The sequence below is a fragment of the Hypanus sabinus genome, chromosome 8 (genome assembly GCF_030144855.1).
Source record: "Hypanus sabinus isolate sHypSab1 chromosome 8, sHypSab1.hap1, whole genome shotgun sequence".
Classification (NCBI taxonomy): Eukaryota; Metazoa; Chordata; class Chondrichthyes; order Myliobatiformes; family Dasyatidae; genus Hypanus; species Hypanus sabinus.
Genome location: NC_082713.1, coordinates 124,194,026 through 124,215,079, shown reverse-complemented (window position 1 = coordinate 124,215,079; position 21,054 = coordinate 124,194,026). Strand labels below are relative to the sequence as shown.

At 42.5% G+C, this 21,054-nt stretch overlaps 1 protein-coding gene across 3 annotated transcripts in view; it reads right to left on the bottom strand.

The window, feature by feature from the left end:
• The window catches only part of nup205 (nucleoporin 205), a 128,903-nt gene that overhangs the window by 8,840 nt on the left and 99,009 nt on the right, over positions 1–21,054 (bottom strand). For all 3 annotated transcript variants that reach the window (XM_059977747.1, XM_059977748.1, XM_059977749.1), the window contains 4 exons: positions 18,819–18,940; positions 14,311–14,449; positions 13,714–13,840; positions 8,690–8,766 (listed from right to left, as the gene is read on the bottom strand). In XM_059977747.1, coding sequence (XP_059833730.1) covers positions 8,690–8,766; positions 13,714–13,840; positions 14,311–14,449; positions 18,819–18,940 — 465 coding nt within the window. The remainder of the gene's footprint in view (positions 1–8,689; positions 8,767–13,713; positions 13,841–14,310; positions 14,450–18,818; positions 18,941–21,054) is intronic.

Genomic DNA, 21,054 nt, shown 5'->3' with positions numbered 1-21,054 from the left:
CTGAAACTCAGTTTTCTTCATGAACACCTTGAGGAATTTTCTTTTAATGAGGGAAGTGCCCTGCAGAATAGTCCAGCAACAAAGAAACATCACATATAGCCAACACATCACATTTCTCCACGATAGTCCCTGAATATATCTTGCCCTACAAGTGGCACAAATCCACTTGAGGTAACAGAACAGTGACACGCATATGTGATGGTCCCGTGGGTGTTAAATATCGACCTCAGAAACCATAATCTCATTAACTCAGTTTGTCAGCTCAAACACAAACACAGAACCCCTTCCTCATTACCAGTTTTCCTTTACTGATGTATTAGTACTCCAGGTTGGAATAAGCACGTGTACGTAGAATTCTGTAGAATAAAAAAAAAAGCTGCTGCAAAAACTCAGGTCAGGCAGCATCTGTGCAAGCGAAGAGATAGTCAACAGTTTGGATTGAAACCCTGTACCCTATACTGGGAAGGAAGTTTCACTGCCCATCACCAAGTTCGATGCCAGCACCTCTGATTGAGCCAGACAAGTGCAAAATGATAATTCTACTACATTGGGATTGTATAGATGGTGAACAAGTCAATGTAAGAGAGCAATTGAGTTGCCCTCATTTTTACTAATAAACCTGTTCTAGATGCATCATTCAGCAAAAACTCAGCAAGTCAGGCAGCATGTCTGGAGGGGAATAAAGCAACTGATTTCTCAGGCCGCGACCCTTCCCTAGCCTGAGAGTCGACTGTTTATCCCCCTCTGTAAATGGTACCTAACCTGCTGAGCTCCCCCAGCATTGTGTGTGTGTTGCTCTGGATTTCCAGCATCTGCAGAAACCATTTATTCCTCGGTGCACCATTCCTTGACAGCACTGGTAGGAATGACCAGTGCACTCAATAGTGGAGACCAATCCATTGCTTCACACAGGCAATACCCTCCACTAGACGTGTGACATCACCATCATGCCAAAATGGGACATACTCAATACACAACTGGGAGGTCATAAGGCAACACAGACCATCAGCAGCAGCTTTTACTGTAATCAGTGATTAGGGAGATGACCACACGGTGCCAACCTAATGAAATTGTAATGCAGTAACAGCAGTTTTGCAACGGACAAGACTAAGCGATCCAATAACTAATGGAAGAAATCAAAGCTCTACAACTGTGAATGGTGACAAAAGAATAAACAGTAGACTGGGAGGAGGCTCAAAGAAAATCTCTATTCCCTCAACAATAGTGGATCCCAAAGCATAGGTGAAGCATTTGCAGTCACATTCAGGAGTGTTGAGTGGATGATACATTTCACAGCATCAAAGCTGATCTGATTCACGATTCCTGATAATCAAAGAAGTAGCTCACACACTGGGTATCAGACTCAGACAAGAGCTGTAGGACTCGAGACTTGTGCTCTTGAACTAACTGTGCCTCTGGCCAAGCTGTTTGAGTACCGTCACAAGACAGGCATTTAACTGAGTATTTGGAGAATGGTCTTGGTTAGTATCAGTGGCAATACACTCAAGTTACTCATCGATAATCCGATCACCATTGTTCAGTCAGACTTCCCTTGAGACCACATCTCAGCACAAGTTTGGTCCAAATGCCTTTGTCATCAAGAAGCTCTGGTAAAACTGACAACGAAGGAGAAAACACGTAATAGCTGGAGCTATTCTGGGCATTAGAACGATGTCTGTGATTGTTTGAGGTGGATCATCTAAACTCCAGGGTATCACTACTGGAGGCTCTCTAGGCAGTAACCTGGTCCACCCACCTAAAGTGGTTTACACGGTCAAAAGATGGGCATGTTCAGTGATGATTGCACAAAGTACAATACCACTCACAAATCCTCTGAAAATGAAGCAAGCTATATGCAGCATAACTTACAGAAAATTGAATGGGGCTGAAGGCTGACAAAGATGGATCCAGAAACAGCTCCTTGTTTACTGATGTTGAAAACTAACGTTAAAGTCAATATTAATCCCTTTCAGGATCAGCTTGGGAGATAATATTGAGAAATAAGAAATGACAGAGATTCCATATAATTGTTCTAGTTTAATCTTCAAATTGCAAAGTTCAAAGTAAATTTATTATCAAAGTACCTATACGTCACCAGGTACTACTTTGAGATTTATTTTCTTCTAGGCACTTCTAAGAAAATAAAGAAATAGACTCAATGAAAAACTATACATAAACAAAGACTGGCAAATAATAAATAGACACTGAGTACATGAGCTGTAAAGTCCTTAGTAAAAGAAGAGACTAATCTTAATAATAATAGATAATTAAACAGCCGACAGAGAGCACAAGATTGTGTTCACATAAGATAAGATGAAGTGATTGTGGAATCACTGCATGTCCTGCAGCATAATATGAAAAGATACCAGTCTTAAGCTAACAGATATTTCAGTAGAGCTGGGGTTGCATCCTGAGCAGTGAAAAGTTTGCTTATCCCAGTACAGATTATCCCAGAAAATTAGCACCAGAGCTTTGAAGTACAACGACTGTTAGAAATGAATTTGACAGTTGTCGTGTTAACAGCAAACTTCAGGAAACAGTAAGAATACACCAAGACTAATCTAATTATAATTAGTGTTAGAACAATGTTTGGCAGAGTGTGGAGTTGTCATCCAATTTATTTTTTAACGAAACAGTTCTCGGGGCTAATTTAAAAAAAAAATTGCAGCTATTACACACAAAATGATGGAGGTCAAGCAGCAACTATGAAAATGAATGAACAGTCAATGGTTCAGGCCGAGCCCCTTCATCAGGACTGGAGAGGAAAGGGGAAGATGCCGTAATAAAATGGTAGAGGGGAGTGGGAAGAGGACAAGATAGGTGATAGATGAAGCCAGGTAAATGGGAAAGGTAAAGGGCTGGAGAAGAAGGAATCTGTTAGGAGAGGAGACCATGGGAGAAAGGGAAGGAGCAGCACCAGGGGCAGGAGAGAAGTGATAAAGATGCCAGAGTGGGGAATAGAAGAAGCAAGGGAGAAGGGAAAAGAAGATGAAAAAATTTACTGGAAGGAGAATTCGATGTTCGTGCCATCAGGTTGGAATATAAGGTGTTGCTCCTTCTCCATGAAGTGGTGGGCTTGGACTGACATGTCGGAACGGAAATGGGGATAGGAATTAAAATGGTTAGTCACCACCGGGAAATTCCACTTTTGACAAATGGAGCAGAGGGTCTGGACAAAGTGGTCCCTTAATTTACATTGGGTCTCACCAATGTAGAGGAGGCCGCCTCAAGATCCCCAGATATAATAGACAAACCCCAACAGATTTGTAGGTGAAGTGTTGCCTCACTGGGAGGGACTGTTTGGGGCCCTGAATGGAGGTGAGGAGGAGGTAAATGCGCAGGTGTAGCATTTCTTACGCTCCCAGGAGGCAGAATCATGGGGAGGGATAAAAGGACTAGGAAATCATAGAGGGAACTATCCCTGTGCAACGTGGGAGGTGGGGTGGAATTAAAGATGTGATTCCCGTTGAAGATAGCAGAAATACACATTGGTTGTGGAGTCTCTTGGGGTGGTAGGTGAGGACAAGAGGAACGATCCCTATTAAGGCTGTGGGAAAATGGAGTGAGTACAGATGCAGATGAGGGCAGCATCAATGGCAGATTAAAGGAAGCCCTGCTCTTTGTAGGAGGACATCTATCCTGGAAAGGAAAACCTCATCCTGCGAACGGATGTGGCAGAGACAAAGGAACTGAGAAAGAGGAAAAGCATTTTTACAAGAGACAGTGTGGGAAGAGAGACAGTTAAGATAGCTATGGGAATCAGTAGTTTATAAAAGACGTCAGTAGACAATTTGTCAGACAGAGAAATTGAGAAAGAGGAGAGAGGCGTCAGAAATAGACCAAGTGAATTTAAGGGCAGGGTGGAAGTTGAAGGCAAAGTTGATGAAATTGACGAGCTCAGCATAGGTGCATGAAGCAGCACCAATGCAGTCATCAATGTAGCACAGAAAGAGTTGGGGAGCATTAGCAGAGAATGCTTGGTACATGGACTGTACCATGCAACAAATGAAAAGGCAGGAATAGCTGGGGACCATGCGGGTGACCATGGCTCCCCCTTGAAATTTTAGAAAGTGCGAGGAGTCGAAGAAGAAATTGTTGAGGGCAAGGATCAGTTCGGCCAGACAGTGTAGTGGGGTGGTGAGGAGAATTGGTTGGGTCTTTTATCGAGGAAGATGCTGGAGCTTTAAGGCCTTCTTGATGGGAGATTGAAATGTATAGGGAGTGGACATCCAAGAGGAAAATGAAGTGGTCAGGGCCAGAGCATTGAAAGTTGTTGAGATCAAGAGCATATGAACTGTCGCAGATGTAAATAGGAAGGTACTGAACCCAGGAGTTAGAATGGAGTCAAATATGTGGACACAGTTCAGTGGGGCAGGAGTAGGCAGAGACAATGGGCACCCAGTCAGTCAGGTTTGTGGGTCTTGGGTAGGACGAAGAAATAAGCAGTGTGATGTAAGGGAACTATGAGTTTGGTGGCAGTGGATGGGAGATCTCCAGATTTGATTAAATTAGTGACTGTGCAGGAGACAGTGGCTTGAGAGTCTCGACTGGGGTCCTTCTCAAGGGGCCTAAGAATTGCTGCCTGACCTCAGCAAGCTGGAGGTCAGTCTGCCACATTACAACATCTGTGGGTTTGATGCCAAGGTTGGGAATGTTGCACTGAGTGGTTCAGAGGGTATAAGGTTGGAGGAGGAGAGAGGAGTGCAGGTCAAGCTGGTTGACATCTCATTGTAAATTCAAGATGAAATGATCCAGAGCAGGATGTCCAAGAAGAGGAGGATAGTTGGAGACAGGAGAAGTCATCAGTTCAGGGTGGGAATTCTTGCCAAAGAAGAAATCTCAGAGGTGGAAGGGATAGAAGAAGAGCTTGGTGTCATGGTGGGCCCAGAACTCACTGAAGTACGGTGGGGGGATGGGGAGACTAAGATCCTTGCTGAGGACAAATGGTCCTGCCTCAGAGAGGTGAAGGGTGGAGGGAATGGCGAAGACACGGCAGGGTTCAGAGGTTGGAGGGGTGGGGAAGGGAACCTTGAGACCCAGTGGCAGAAAGGAAGGAGTTAACTTGAAGATGATGGCGGCCGAGGTTGGGCTGGAGCCAAAGCCAGAGGCCATGTAATTGAGGGACCACATTGTTGAAAACCTCCACTTCATTCGCCACAAAAACAGAATTTCCCAGTAGCCAACCATTTAATTCCTCTCTTTATTCTTGTTTTGACATGTCAGTCCATGGCCTCCTCTTTTGCCACCTCAGAGTGGAGGAGCAACACCTCATTTTCTGTCTGAATACACTCCAACCTGATGGCATGAACATCGATTTTTCCTTCCAGTAATTCCCCCTCCTCTTCTATTCCCCACTCTGCCCTCTTACCTCTTTTCCTCACTTGCCTAACACCTCCCCTTGGTATCCCTCTTTCTTTCCTTTTTCCCATTGTCCACTCTCCTCTCATATCAGATTCCTTCTTCTCTAGCCCATTGTCTTTTCCACTTATCACCTTCCAGTTTCTTACTTTATCACCCATCCTTCATCCACCTGGCTTCATCTAGCACCTCCTTGCTTGTCTTCCTTCCCCCCCACCTCCCTTCTTTATTCTGGCATCTTCCCTCTTCCTTTCCAGTCCTGACAAAAGGTCTGAGCCTGAAATGTCAACTGTTCATTCATTTTCACAGATGCTGCCTGATTTGCTGAGTTCCTTCAGCATTTCGTGCATGTTGCTCTGGATTTTGTGTTTATGACTTGCAGCTACATAACTGAAGCAGCAATCCATGTTAACATGCCACAGAGCCCACAGAACATTGTCATTACATGGCAAGGAACTCTCCATAACAGCACATGATATAGGAGCAAAATTAGGCCATTCAGTCCATGAAGTCTGCTCCACCATTCACACATAGTGGTTCTTTGGAATTGGTTTACTATTGTCACATATACCAATATACAGTGAAAAGCTTGTCTTGCATACAGATCAGATCATTGCACTACACATTGATAAGTATGAGTTCTTTTGTTCAGCCCCATCCTTCCATCTACTCCCTATAACAATTAACCCTTTTACCAAGAACATATCAATTTCTGCCACAAATCATACAACAGCATAATAATGACCACTTTCAATCCCCCAGAGTCTAAATACTTTACATTCCTTTTCCAATATCATCTGCCCGGGGAAAAACAACTGAAGAGCACCTCCACAGGATTGGCCTCGTAAATATCGTGGCATCAACAGGTCAGACACTGCATGCCCTGCTCTGAGTGACTGCATGCCCTGCTTTCTCAACTCTACAAAACTTCTCCCACATTAACAAAGTATAAGTAACTACTCGTAAACACAAAGTACACTGCAGATGCTGTGGTCAAATCAACACATACAAACAAGCTGGATGAACTCAGCAGGTCCGGCAGCATCCGTTGAAATGAGCAGTCAATGTTGACTGCTCATTTCAATGGATGCTGCCCGACCTGCTGAGTTTGTACGTGTTGATAAGTAACTACTCACCTGCCACAGAAAGACAATCTCAAATCAACGGTTCAAGACAACCAATATCATAACTGCTATGAGCACAGGAGCAAGTTAAGAGACTGGGGAGAAGGCTACAAAGGACTCGAATTGATGCTCTAAAGCTTTCCACTATAAACTATCCCCAGGTTACAAATGCTCAGTTTATGGGCACCTATACATATGAATGAGCTCTCAAAATAGTGTTAAATTTAAAAATGTGAAGTACATACATTTGTTCCTATGAACAGCAGAACTCATTTCTCATCTATAGCAATTGATTATCTATATAAAACATCAAGTGATTTGCGTGTGTTTTCTGATTCACAAACAAAACTGATTTAAAAATATTTCTGAGAAAGGAAACTGGTCATTACCCAGCCATAGCTTGCACCTAGTCATAATCATAGAAACATGGAGCACTACAGCACATAAACAGGCACTTCAGCCCATCTAGTTCATGCCAGCCTGCAACTACCAAGTCCCAACTACCTGCCCCCAGACCATAGCTGTCCAGAATCAGGTTTATTATCACCGGCATGTGTCGTGAAATTTGTTAACTTAGCAGCAGCAGTTCAATGCAATACATAATCTAGTAGAGAGAGAAATAATAATAATAATAAAATAAAACATAATAATAAACAAGTAAATCAATTACGTATACTGAATAGATTATTTTAAAAATGTGTAAAAACAGGAATACCGTATATTAAAAATAGTGTGGTAGTGTCCAAAGCTTCAAAGTCCATTTAGGAATCGGATGGCAGAGGGGAAAAAGCCGTTCCTGAATCGCTGAATGTGTGCCTTCAGGCTTCTGTATCTCCTACCTGATGGTAACAGTGACAAAAGTGCATGCCCTGGGGGCTGGAGGTTTTTAATAATGGATGTTGCCTTTCTAAGACACCGCTCCCTAAAGATGTCCTGGGTACTTTGTAGGCTAGTGCCCAAGATGGAGCTGACTAGATTTACAACCTTCTGCAGCTTCTTTCGGTTCTGTGCAGTAGCCCCTCCGTACCAGACAGTGACGCAGCCTGTAAGAATGCTCTCCACGATACAACTATAGAAGTTTTTGAGCATATTTGTTGACATGCCAAATCGCTTCAAACTCCTAATAAAGTATAGCTGCTGTCTTGCCTTCTTTATGACTACATTGATATGTTGGGACCAGGTTAGATCCTCAGAAATCTTGACACCCAGGAACTTGAAGCTCTCATCCATGTACCTATCGAAACTTCTTTTAAATGTCACAATCAAACCCACATCTACCACTTCTGCTGGTAGTTCATTCCACACTCTCACCACCTGCTGAGTGAAGAAGTTTCACCTCAGATTCCTTGCACCCTAAACCTATGACATCTATCTAGTTCTAGCCTCATCCAACCTAAAGGGAAAAAGCCTACGTGCATTTGCAGTATCAAACCCCTCATAATTTCGTATACCTCTATAAGTCTTCCTTTCATTCTCCTATACTCTAGAGAATAAAGTCCAAACGCATTCAACCTTTCCCTACAACTCAGTTTCTCTAATCCTGGCAACCTCCTTATAAATTTTTCTTTACTCTTTTAAACTTATTGATATCTGTCCTGTAGATATGTAACCAAAACAGCCTACAATACTCCAAACTTGGCATAACAAATGTCATATTCAACCTCAATCGCAACTCCTATAATCAATACACTGATTTATGAAGGCCAATGTGCCAAAGCTCTCTTTATGACCCATTTATCTGTGACGCTACTTTCAAGGAATTATGGATCTGTAAGGAATGCGAAAGAATATTATTTGCCTGGATGAGTGCAACTCCGATCATAAGAATATCAACCAAATTCCAGCAAAGACCAAATTCCAAAGTATGGATGATAGATCTCATATCACCAGCCTGGTCAATAAGAGTACAAGATCATCACCTAGTCCAAAACATAACACATCTAGCAAGCAGATACGAAAACTGAAAAGTGAAAAGCAATATTGCCCTTTTCACAAGGTAGCTGGCACAGAAAGGGGTAGAAGGTATGCAAGAAAATTGTGGTTAGCCAGTTCTGGGCATCACACCTTGGGAAGGCCATTCTAACAATGGAAGGTATGGACCAGAAGCAGCATTAAGAACGTAACACTGGTTGGTCAACATGAAAGTAAAGGGAAGAAGTGAGAAAAGCAAGCAAAGAACCAAGCATTTTAAATAGAAAAATAAATACCTGGAAACGTCCAATATGCCCTTTAAGTTCCATAATTGTACCATAATTGCCTTCTGCTTCTATCTCACTTACCACACCTGAAAAAGTGAAAGACATCATAATTAAAAACAGCATTTGTTGAGCACCTTTGCTCTGCCCGCGACAAAGGCAGGCTCACCCAGTGGCTACTCATTTCAATTTGACTTACCATTCCCAGAACCACATGTCTGTCCATGCCCTCTTCTGCTGCCATGATGATACCAAATTCAGGTTGTAGGAGAAACACTTCATATTCCAACAACAACACACACAAAATGCTGGTGGAACATAGCAGGCCAGGCAGCATCTATAGGGAGAAGGGCTGTCGACGTTTCGGACGAAGGGTCTCGGTCCGAAACGTCGACAGTGCTTCTCCTTATAGATGCTGCCTGACATGTTGAGTTCCACCAGCATTTTGTGTGTGTTGTTGTTTGAATTTCCAGCATCTGCAGATTTCCTCGTGTTTGCACTTCATATTCCATCTGAGTTATCTCCAATCTGATTGTATGAATCACCAATTTCACAAACTTCTGATAATCACTCTCCTTCCCCCCACCTAGTTCTCTCTTTTTACCATTCCCCATTTTGATGGCCCTCTCATCCCTTCTTTTCTTATCCTCATGACTTGCTCATCATCTCCTTTCCTATGTTCCCTGGTCTAATGTCCTCGCCATGTAAATTCTTTCTTCTGTCCTTTACCCATCCCACCTATCACCTTCCAGCTCCTCACTTCATCTCCTTCCATCAGTTGGTCTCACTATCACCTGCCAGCTTGCACCCTTTCTCCTCCCCCAAATTTCATATTCTGGCTTCGGCCCCTTTCCTTTCCAGTCCTTATAAAAGGTCTTAGCCCAAGACGTTAATTGTTTATTCCCCTCCATAGATGCAGTTTGACTAGCTGAGTTCCTCCAACATTTTGTGCATGGCTCAAGATCTCCAGCATCTGCAGAAACTCCTGTGTCGATTGAATAGAGACACTGCTTCCCCACAAAGTGTACGTCCTCTCATAAAGCATCAATTGTGGATAAGATACAATTTCACAATATTCCTAATCTGTATACTTTTATAAAATGTGTCAGTAAACTATCCAATTTTTATGGGCCAAATTCTAATACCTTCTTCATAGATAAGTTAGCAGGTAAATAGTTGCATCGATCCAGATTTAAACTGATGACAGCCATAACATGCAAAACAGGAACTGCCATAAGGAATTGCCATGATTTGCACAGTATTAGTTAACTATAAATTGTTTGCAAATGAATATTAAGTAGATATTAAAGAAAGATGCAAGAGGCCACGATTAAAAGTAGCTGCAGATTGTAGAGCCAGAGAAAATTACTCCCATAGTAAATAACCTATATGCACATTAGTTAAACCATGGCTGAACTTAAAAATGCACACTTTTGATTTAAAAAACCTCTTTTTTATCTTGTCAGTCCTTATTTCTGTAATCACCTCTACCCAGCAACCATCTGAGACCCTGGTTAATATTACCCTTCTTGCGCAACCTCCGCTTCCCCAAGTAATACCACAACCAACAGATTAACTGATCATTCATTCTTATGACATAATTTTCAATTATCCAATGTCAACTACTGGCTATCAACTTGCAGATTGGGATGACCTTTCATCATGGGTAAAGTGCTCCCCACCACTGAGCACATCCTGTTGCAGGACAGCAGCATCCACCATCAGGAACCTCCAGTAGTCAGGGCCATGCTCTCTTCTCACTGCTGCCATCAGGAAGAGGGTACAGGAGACTTTAGGAAGTTATTACCCCTCAACCATCAAGCTCTTGAATCAAAGAGGATACTTCACTTGCCCTGTGAATAAAATGTTCACACAACCTATGGACTCACTTTCAAGGACTTTCATGTTCTTGATATTTATTGCTTTATTATTATTACTTTCTCTTTGTATTTACACAGTTTGTTGTCTTTTGCACACTGGTTGAATGCCCAATTTGGTGTGGTTGCACACTGGTTGAATGCCCAATTGATTCTATTATGGTTATTATTTTATTATGGATTTATTGAGTATGCACGCAAGGGCCTCTAGGGGGCCGACTGAAGGTGCTTTTTCCCTTGTTAGATGTGTTCTTAATACACTGTAAAACTATTCTTGACTCAAATAACTACCTGTACAGCAGGTCCATCACATCAGTGAGCTGCTTGATATTTGGAGTAGCTGGCCGGGGTATTGTAACAGCCAGTCAGTGGTCTGGTGTAGGCGGTTTGGCGGATGTTGAGCCAGGCCGTCGGGCTGCAGGAGAAGCCAGACTGGGTTCGGAAGTGCTAATCTGGGTGGAGATTGTGCTGCTATTTGCTACTCAGAGGCACCAGAGTTGGTGTCTTTGAGTTGGCGTAAAGTGAAACCGTAAATGACTGCCTTGGACGTTTCTCTTGCAATTGCAAGACCCTGTTGGACATTGATTGCTGCAGGCCTGCTTTCCTTGTTTGGCAGTGAGACAGGTGGCGAGGCAACAGTGTTGAGTCAGTTGTAGCTAGGACTGGGCCTGAGTCCTCGGACTTGCACTGTAGAGTATGTCCCGGCTCAGTTGGGGGTGGCCGCTCCCATTACTGCTGCCCTCCAGTGGTGGATCAGTTGAATTACAGAATGGACTGCTGGGAACCATCGATTTACAGGACTTACTGCTCAGGAATGTGGGCTAAAAATTTGCTTTCTTACGCGACTATGTTCTTTTCTGCCTTCCTCTTATTTTGAATGTGCGTGTATTTTTTTGCACCTTGGCCCCAGAGGGACGCTGTCTCACTCGGCTGTATCACGTATGGTTTGAATGACAATTAAACTTGAGTTGACTTGATTTTTTGATTTGATTTAAGTAAGCAGCATTGATGAAGGAAAGAAGTTATGAACTCTTCTGATGAACTATTGTAAGTTAGATATATAAAAGCAATCAATGCCAGAGAGGTGTAAGTGAGGGAGGAGAACATAGAGGGTAGAGTATGCAGCTGGAAGTGCAAGATCATTGTTATGGACCAGGTCAGAGCCTGGAACTATAAAGTAGCAGCTTTAGGGTCTATGCAGAAAATACTGAAATCCAGAAGGCACACAGGAACAAGAATTTTAAAGGCTAATGCTACGTTCATCGTAACAAACAAGAATTGCTGGAGGAACGCAGGAAGTCAGGTAGCATCTAAGGAAAGGAATAGAGTTGACATTTTGGGCCAAGACCTTTTATCAGGATTAAATGAGTATGCTAAGTGAATATAGGTGAATATATATTTATCCTTATCATGAGAAAGCTGGCATTCAAAGAGGAAAACATGATTTAATTATGATTAGACTGCATTTAGAGTACTGATTTAATTCTGGGCAGGATATCCTGGCTTTGGAGGTGTAAAACACAAGAAGACTGGTACGAACAGTAAAATGATTAATGTGACAATGGCTTCATATACAAGACTTACCTAGCATTACCTCTTTATAAACCAATATATAGTACAGTAAAGACTCATTCAGCTGCCCAAAGGAACAAAGCAGGATAAAAGTGTGGGACACAAGAAATTAGGGCCCAGCTAGGTCAACCTTTCCCTTCATTGAATAGCCTCTCTGCCTATCCCACCTGATGCTACCAACTCTGCTGACTGACAAATTAAAAGCCACCCGAGGCCTTATCAGAACAGGATTAATTTACAAATTTACAGGATTGACAGGAGGTTAAAAAGGCATGGGAGATGCTTTCCTTCCTTGGCAGAGGCACAATCTTTAAAAACAAGAAGGTTGCACCTATATAAAGCTCTGGATAGGTCACATTTTTACTGCTAACATTTCTGGTCAGTCCTTTAGGGGAAAGATGTGATCACACTGGAGAGTGTAGAGCACTTTCACGAGGTGATGCCAGGACTGGGGTATTATAGCTATGAGGAAAGATAGAAGAATTACTATTTCCCCTTGAAGTAGGATTTAAAGACACGGCCACTGAACAATCAGAGAAGTAAAAGGAAAAAAAAATCACACAGACATTGCTTGGTGTTGGGAATGCATGTGCGAAAGGATGGTAGATCCAGCAGCTCTTAATATTTGTATATACACATACTTAAAGAACCACAAGTTACAGAGCTATGGAGTGGCAAGATGGGGTTAGACTGAAGAGTTCTTTATCCCTACCCCACTGGAACAGATACTACAAGTGTGCTCCTTCTAATTGTCAAACATTTTGACTGTGCAACTGATTTGTCCACACAGTAGGGGCCATAACTATCTGCAATGAGAATTGCAGCTAATTTTATTTCTTGTTCTGAGAGCACATGCTAACCAACTTTCTCATAGCGTCTTTGAGGACAACTGATAGGTGATGTAGGTGGCCAGCACCCACCTACCGAGTGGTGGCAGGGGTGAGATCGGCAAGCTGGCCCTCTCTCCATAGACACAAGGAGCTCTGCAGATGCTGGAAATCTTGTGCAAAACACACACACACAGCTGGGGGAACTCAATAGATAAAGTTCCTCCAACATTTTGTGCACAAGTGGCTCTCTCTCCAGACCTGAAAACACAGAATTACTATACTCTTGGAAAAGCCAACTAAATCAGTAGACTTCAGATCAAACTGCCTTTTAGCTCAGGACCAAATAGCATAATGTATTAATCATGACACCATCAAGTATCATAGAATAACATCAAGAACTTACACAATCCAAATGCCATAACTCAGCAATACAGAGGGCTAATGGAAAGACAACTCCCTCCAACAGGTGAAAGCTGTGAATTAATTATTTTATCATCATATCACAAACATTATGGCAGGTACTTGAATGAGCAGTGCATAGAAAGATATGGAATTGATGCAGGCAAAGGATTAGCTTAGAAAAGTACAATGGTCAGTATGTATGTGATGGGCTGAGGGGGCGTGTTTCCATATTCTACAGCTCTATGACTATTAATCAGGACATCGTCCTGATGAAGAGTCTCAGCTCAAAATATTGACTGCTCATCCTTAGATGCTGCCTGACGTGCTGAGTTCTTCTGGTCACTCTGTTACTTACCTGGTAAGGCCGCTTTGCTTATAATGCCTGTTAAAAGTGCCAATTCCCGCAGAGATCCCGCAGTTATATCTTGACAACGTAGGATGGCCTGTATGGGCTCTGAATGGGCAATTAGGAACTGCAGTACCTGTTTCAAAGAAATTAGAACCAGCTAAGGAAGACTAAAGTTTACATCTGAATAGCTGCTCTCATGACCTCAGAATATCACAAAATGTACTGACAGCCAATCAAGTACTTCTTGAGGTATAGTCACCGTTACAATACTTAACTATGAAAGACAATTCACACATCCAGATCCAGAAAAGGTGATGTGGTCATAACTAGAAAACTACTTTAGTGGTAGGATCAACCAGGACAGAGAAACCTCCCCTTCCCTCCCCTTAGCATTACACTTAACAGGACATGCCCCTGGACTGGCCCAAATTGCTCCTGGACATGTTAACTGGAAAATTCAAGTCATCTACTGATCTGAGAATTCCAAACCAAACCAGTCTTAAAGAGATTAATTTTGTATTTCAGTCAGGCTTTGGAACATCTCCACAATGTTGGTGACAGATCTGGGGGAGTGGGAGGAAGGGGATTGATGTGCACTGTTACCTGACTTGCAGCCAACTGATGCTTCCCGGTGCTGGAGGTCAGCATCACCTGGAAAAGCTGAAGAGCAGGGAGCAGAATTTGCCGATACCGCTCCACTGGGGCTGGAATAAATCCGGATGGGTCTCGGATGCAAAGCATGCTGTAGAAGAAGATTAAAACAAAATCATGCATCTTGAACTCAGACAGGTTTGTAACACTTGGGAGGGGCAAGGAAACTTGCACAACATACTGAATAAAGGTCAGGAATTGAAGGAGGACTTCTACTTTAATGAGATAGATTTGGCGACACATTTTCAAGTCAGGAAAGTGTGTGATTTGGGAAGCTGCAGTTAGTGGCAATATCATGCCATGTTTCTTTCTCCTTCGATGTTGCCTGTGGGTTTAAGAAATCCTTACTCCCATCTGTTAAAGATGACCACGACACCCTGACTGAATCCTTTTAAAACTAATCTTTGGCCTGGGGAGTTTAATTCAAGTTTAAATCCATCCAATGGAAGTCTATACTGCCAACAGAATCAAAGTGTTGTTTCTCACATAATGACTTCCAGCCAGGAGAATGGTGTTACTTGAGCAGGAGAGGACACGAGGCTGTGTGGATCAGTATCACTGGCGGACTTGTCACATCACGTCCTCTCTCCCTTACTGCTCAGGAAACTTCTGTCCACTTCCATTATCTGCACAACTGTAGCTACATTGTGGTGGTGGTGAATGGTGCAGCAAGCAAATAGAGGATTATTTGAGTGTCAGAGCTGCACTCATCTAATTAAGTGTAGAACATTCCATCACACCGCTAACCTGTAGATGGCAGTAAGCGATGACAAGAGTTCCTCATTGCAGGGCAGCAAGTCACAGATTTGCTCCTGAGGTCACATCTTTTTTTTGAGTGCTCCTGTATTCTGTGGTCAGTGGTGTACCAACACCTTTCCACCCCTCCCCGAGATGTTGATGATGGGAAGCACAGCACAGAATGATAGTAAGTCTCAAGGGCAGACAATTAAGGACACTTGCTGGTCAGAGGTCATCTTTATTATTTGAAATGCACAAACGTTATATGCCACAAATCAGCCTAGCTCTCAAAGTGACTAACAGACTCTGTCATTAACAGACATCCTCTTGTTAATGATATCTGAGACTTAGAAAGAATTCGGCTGCTATCAACAAACACTAGACATTAACAGACCTACAGTGTTTACCTTGCACAGACACTCTACCTGCTGTGAGCTCAGAAAGAGTTAAAGGTAGGCAGTGAAGGGCTGCATCATTGAGAATGAGTAACATGCAATCACCAGTGAAAACCCATACACATGGTAAGAGGTTAGTTACTGGTGAATAAGCTAGTTGATCAGGCTACCTTGAAGAACTCCAGAAGTGTTGTCCTGCGGCTGGGATGATTAACATCCAATAGCCATTTGTGTCATGAAGGACTCTCACCAAATGAGAAGTTTCCCTCTCATTTACTAATAGTTTCCGTTTCACTGCCGCCTTCCACAATCACTCCCCTGCACTTAATGCCACATATATTCAAATTTAAATTCCATCATGAACAGAAGAACTGAATACCATGCCTCTGGTATTTGGTTTTTTCCCGTCTATTTTCAGACTCATGAGATCTGGAGCCAAATTTTCAGGGAATAAAGTACCTCTAGGTAGTGCCTTTGACTAAACTTTAAAAGAAGGTTGACGGGCAGTAATTAGTGTTAGAACACAAGCTTCATTCTCAAGTCTTCAGCAGAATCTAATCAGGTAACTGACATTTTGAGCCATTTCATGACTGGTATAAATCAAACTGGCTGAAAGCTTTTCGCTTGATGGATGGGACCCTTTAACATGAAGACCTTGCAACGAACATCTCTGGAAAGAATGGTTAATAATGATTCAGCTCATGCTTGGCATCATTTACTGGCCTTTGTAATCACAAAAGACACAGATTCTCCACCATACTGCATGCTCCTTTAATGAAGAGCGCATACATGATCAGATGACCCAGGTAATCATAGTACACAGAGAGGAATACACTCACTCATGAGGTTACAGAACATAATTTTTCTGCTTCTCACCGTGTGTTACAATTGCCCAGTTTTAAAGTGCTAGGCCTGTTCTGAATTCATCTTTGTGATATCTTTGTGACTAGTGGGGTACCACAAGGCTCAGTGCTGGGACCCCAGTTGTTTACAATATATATTAATAATTTAGACGAGGGAATTAAATGCAGCATCTCCAAGTTTGTGGATGACACGAAGCTGGGCGGCGTTGTTAGCTGTGAGGAGGATGCTAAGAGGATGCAGGTTGACTTGGATAGGTTAGGTGAGTCGGCAAATTCATGGCAGATGAAATTTAATGTGGATAAGTGTGAGGTTATCCACTTTGGTTGCAAGAACAGGAAAACAGATTATTATCTGAATGGTGGCCGACTAGGAAAAGGGGAGGTGCAATGAGACCTGGGTGTCATTGTACACCAGTCATTGAAGGTGGGCATGCAGGTACAGCAGGCGGTGAAAAAGACAAATGGTATGTTGGCATTCATAGCAAAAGGATTTGAGTACAGGAGCAGGGAGGTTCTACTGCAGTTGTACAAGGCCTTGGTGAGACCACACCTAGAGTATTGTGTGCAGTTTTGGACCCCTAATCTGCGGAAAGACATTCTTGCCATAGAGGGAGTACAGAGAAGGTTCACTAGATTGATTCCTGGGATGGCAGGACTTTCATATGAAGAAAGACTGGATCAACTAGGCTTATACTCACTGGAATTTAGAAGATTGAGGGGGGATCTTATTGAAATGTATAAAATTCTAAAGGGATTGGACAGGCTAGATGCAGGAAGATTGTTTCCGATGTTGGGGAAGTCCAGAACGAGGGGTCACAGTGTAAGGATAAAGGGGAAGCCTTTTAGGTCCAAGATGAGGAAAAACGTCTTCACACAGAAAGTGGTGAATCTGTGGAATTCTCTGCCACAGGAAACAGTTGAGGCCGGTTCATTGGCTATATTTAAGAGGAAGTTAGATATGGCCCTTGTGCCTAAAGGGATCAGGGGGTACGGAGAGAAAGCAGGTACAGGGTTCTGAGTTGGATGATCAGCCATGATCATACTGAATGGTGGTGCAGGCTCAAAGGGCCGAATGGCCTACTCCTGCACCTATTTTCTATGTTTCTAAATTTTGTAAAACATTGAATGAGTGTCTGAACAGTTCAAAGCAACAATAACTCTTTCTGAGCTCGCAGCATGTAGAGCGTCTGTACAAAGTAAACACAGTAGGTCTGTTAGTGTCTAATATTTGTTGATAGCATCTGGATTCTTTCCTAGTCTCAGACATCATTAACATGAGGATGTCTGTTAATGACAGAGTCTGCTGGTCACTTTGGGAGCTAGTCTGATGGACTCTTCCTTAGTGTCTGTCAAGTTGGCTTGATCGATTATTTTTTGGATTTTGGCTTATTGTTTATATGTAATATTAAGGCCCTTTCCCAAGTCCAAAGGAATGTTGTATGCCACAAGATAATGGGGAGTGATCATTAAAGTGTTGAATTGATTTATGAGGACTGGGTTAATGGATACGGAATGTATCTGAAAAGACAGGCTGTGTTGAGACAAAAGATCAAAGAGCTTGTCTATCTCTGTCTCTTTGTGCTTGTGAAATTTGTATTTATTGGGATACCTTTCGCGGGTTTGTTTGGACTGAAGGCTGGTAATCACGATCAGTGCCAAGGAGCCAGGGGTGGTTTCATGTGCAAGTCTGAATTCGAGTTCCCTCAACAACAGCAACAATCCAGTAGTGACTAAGAACCATGAGCTCTGAAACCTTTGTGACTTGCTTCGTAGTATTTTGTGTGGTTTATTTGAGCTTTCTATTTTATTATAATAAACTAGGCTTAAGTTACTTCGTTGTGCTTGTACACATATTACCATGTCTTGAACACTTGAAATATTAGATTTGATCAACCCAGCCCATTATGCTATCCCATTTATAACATGCTAAGTGTCCCACAGAAGATCGAAGGGTCTGTTTTGTGTATTTCGGGGAAGGTAAAAGCAAAGCAATCGGTGACCACTTTGTCACGCCTGCTCATTAATTCAAATATCTAATCAGCTAGTCACGTGGGAGCAGCTCAAAGTATGCTAACATGGACAAGAGGTTCCGCTGTTGTTCAGACCAAACATCAGAATGAGGACGAAAAGTCAGTTAGTTTTCACACAAGACAAACAAAGACAAATGTGACAAATAAAACAGTAAGACAAACAAAACAGTATGTTCTGCTGAAGGGGCTCAGCCTGAAACATCGATTATACTTTTTTCCATAGATACTGCCTGGCCTACTGAGTTCTTCCAGCATTTTGTGTGTGTTGCAGTAAGACTAAAATCCTCATACCTAATCAACTCCTGTGCTTTCACAATGATAGCTTTGGACTTGGCAAGAGAATCCATGCAAACAAATTAGAGTACACTTCTGCATATTAACAGGAACCATTACATTGAGCCATACCATGAGATTCTCAAGCTCACACTCCATACCTGTGTGACTCAGTCTCAGGCCGATGATCGTAGACCTGGCACTGGGAGAGGCGAACAATGACCCCAGCCGTCAGAAGCCCCTCAGTTCCCTGGTGGATCTTAGCTACTCTTGTCAGGAATGCCTAGAGAACATTTAGAACAGAAAAACTTCACCAAAAGCAAATATTTTAAAACAATTAAAAAGTTTTGCTATTAATTTTGTAAAACTTAAGATTATAATAGATTTAAATAAAAACAATTGTGATTTAAGAGCACATTCATAACATCCCTCTCTCCATCCCTGCCTCTGCAACTTCTGCCCAGCATACTGATGATCATGATATCCTGGCTGGAAGATTCACTCGTGCTACTCGGGAAGGTTTAAACTAGTTGGGTAGGGTAACGGGAACCAGAACACCAGGTCAGAAAGTAGAGGGTTGTAGAGGAAGATAGATGTCAGGGCTAGTAAAAACAGGCAGTGATAAAGTAATAGATATGTTGTGGATTGATAGTTTGATGTGTGTGGATTTTAATGCTAATGGTTAAGAGGAGGACAGAATTGGGTGCTTCACGCCCCCAGGATTTCAATGCCTCAGAAAAGATAGAGAGAGAGGTACAAGGGTGGGGGGGGGGGGGAATTGCACTACTAATCAGGGACAATATCAGCAGCACTCAGGAGTGCAATAATGGAGAGCTCATCCACTGAGTCTATATGGTAGAACTCAAAAATTGAAAAGGCGTGATCACCCTGATGGGATTGTACTACAACAACCATCTGAACATTGAGAAACAGATATGCAGGCAGATTAAGAGAAGGTGTAAAGACAATAGGGTTGTTGTCATAGGAAATTACAACTTCCCTCATCTAAACTGGGACTTTCTTAGTGCAAAAGCTTTAGATGGAGCAGAACCAGTGATTTACATCAATATTTCCGAAGGAAAAGGACGAGGAGTGGGAATCACTGCCGAGTGTATTAATATATTAATATGTTATGCCATTTCGAAGTAAAGGAGGAAGAAGTGTTGGGTCTCTTAAAGATTAGTAAGGTGATTAAGTCCCCAAGGCCTGTTAGAATATACCCCAGGTTATTGAAAGAGGCAAGAGATGAGATTGTTGGGGTTTTGACCAATATCTTTGTTGCCTATCTAGCAACAGATGAGATCCTGGAGATCTGGTGAATAGCTGATGTTGCTCCAGGAATAATTCTGGAAACCATAGACTGATGACATCATGTCAATGGAGATAATCCTTTGGGATAGGATTTATGAGCATTTGGAAAATCATGACCTAATTAGGGAGATCTAGCATGGCTTTGTGCGGGGAAAGTCAAGTCTTACTAACTTGAGTGTTTTGACAAGGTGATGAGGGTGATTCATGAAGATAGAGCTGTGGATATTGACTACATTGATACTAATAAAGCACTTGACAAGGCCCCTCATGACAGTCTCATCCACAAGATTAAGAAGCATGGAATCATGGTGAATTGGCTTGCCCATAGAAGAGAGAATAGTGGTCGAAGGGACTTATTCCAGCTAGAGGTGTGGTGTTCCACAGGGATCTGTACTGGGAATCTGCTGCTTGTGATGTGTATAAATGATCTGGATGAAAGTGTAGATGTGTGCTTTAGTAAGTTTGCAGATGATACAAAGATTGGTGGTGTTGTGGATAGCATAGAAGACCGGCAGAATACAGTGGGTTGTAGATCAGTTGCAGCTATGGGTGGAGAAATGGCAGATGGAGTTTTACCAGGCCAAATGTAAAGAGTTGCATTGTGGTAGGTCAAATATAAGGAGACAGTACAGTGTTAATAGCAAGCCCCTTAATAGTGTTGATGAGCAGAGGAGTCGTCCAAGTTCACAGCTCCCTGAAAGTGGCTACATAGGTTGACAGGGTAGTTAAGAAGGCAAATGGCATGCTTGCTTTTATTAGTCAAGGTATTGAGGTCAAAAGTCAGGAAGTTATGTTGCAGCGTTATAAAACTCTAGTTAGGCCACGTGTGGAGTATTACATACAGTTCTGGTCACCCACTACATAATGAATGCTGAGGCTTTGGAGAGGGTGCAGAAGAGGTTTACCAGGATACTGCCTGGATTAGAGGGCCTGTGCTATAATGAAAGGTTGGATAAACTTTAGGTTTTTTTCTCCGGAGCAGTGGAGACAGGGGTGGGGGGAGATTTGATGGAAGTTTATAAGATTATGAGAGGCATGGATAGAGTAGACAGACAGTATCTTTTTCTCAAGGTTGAAATGTCTAAC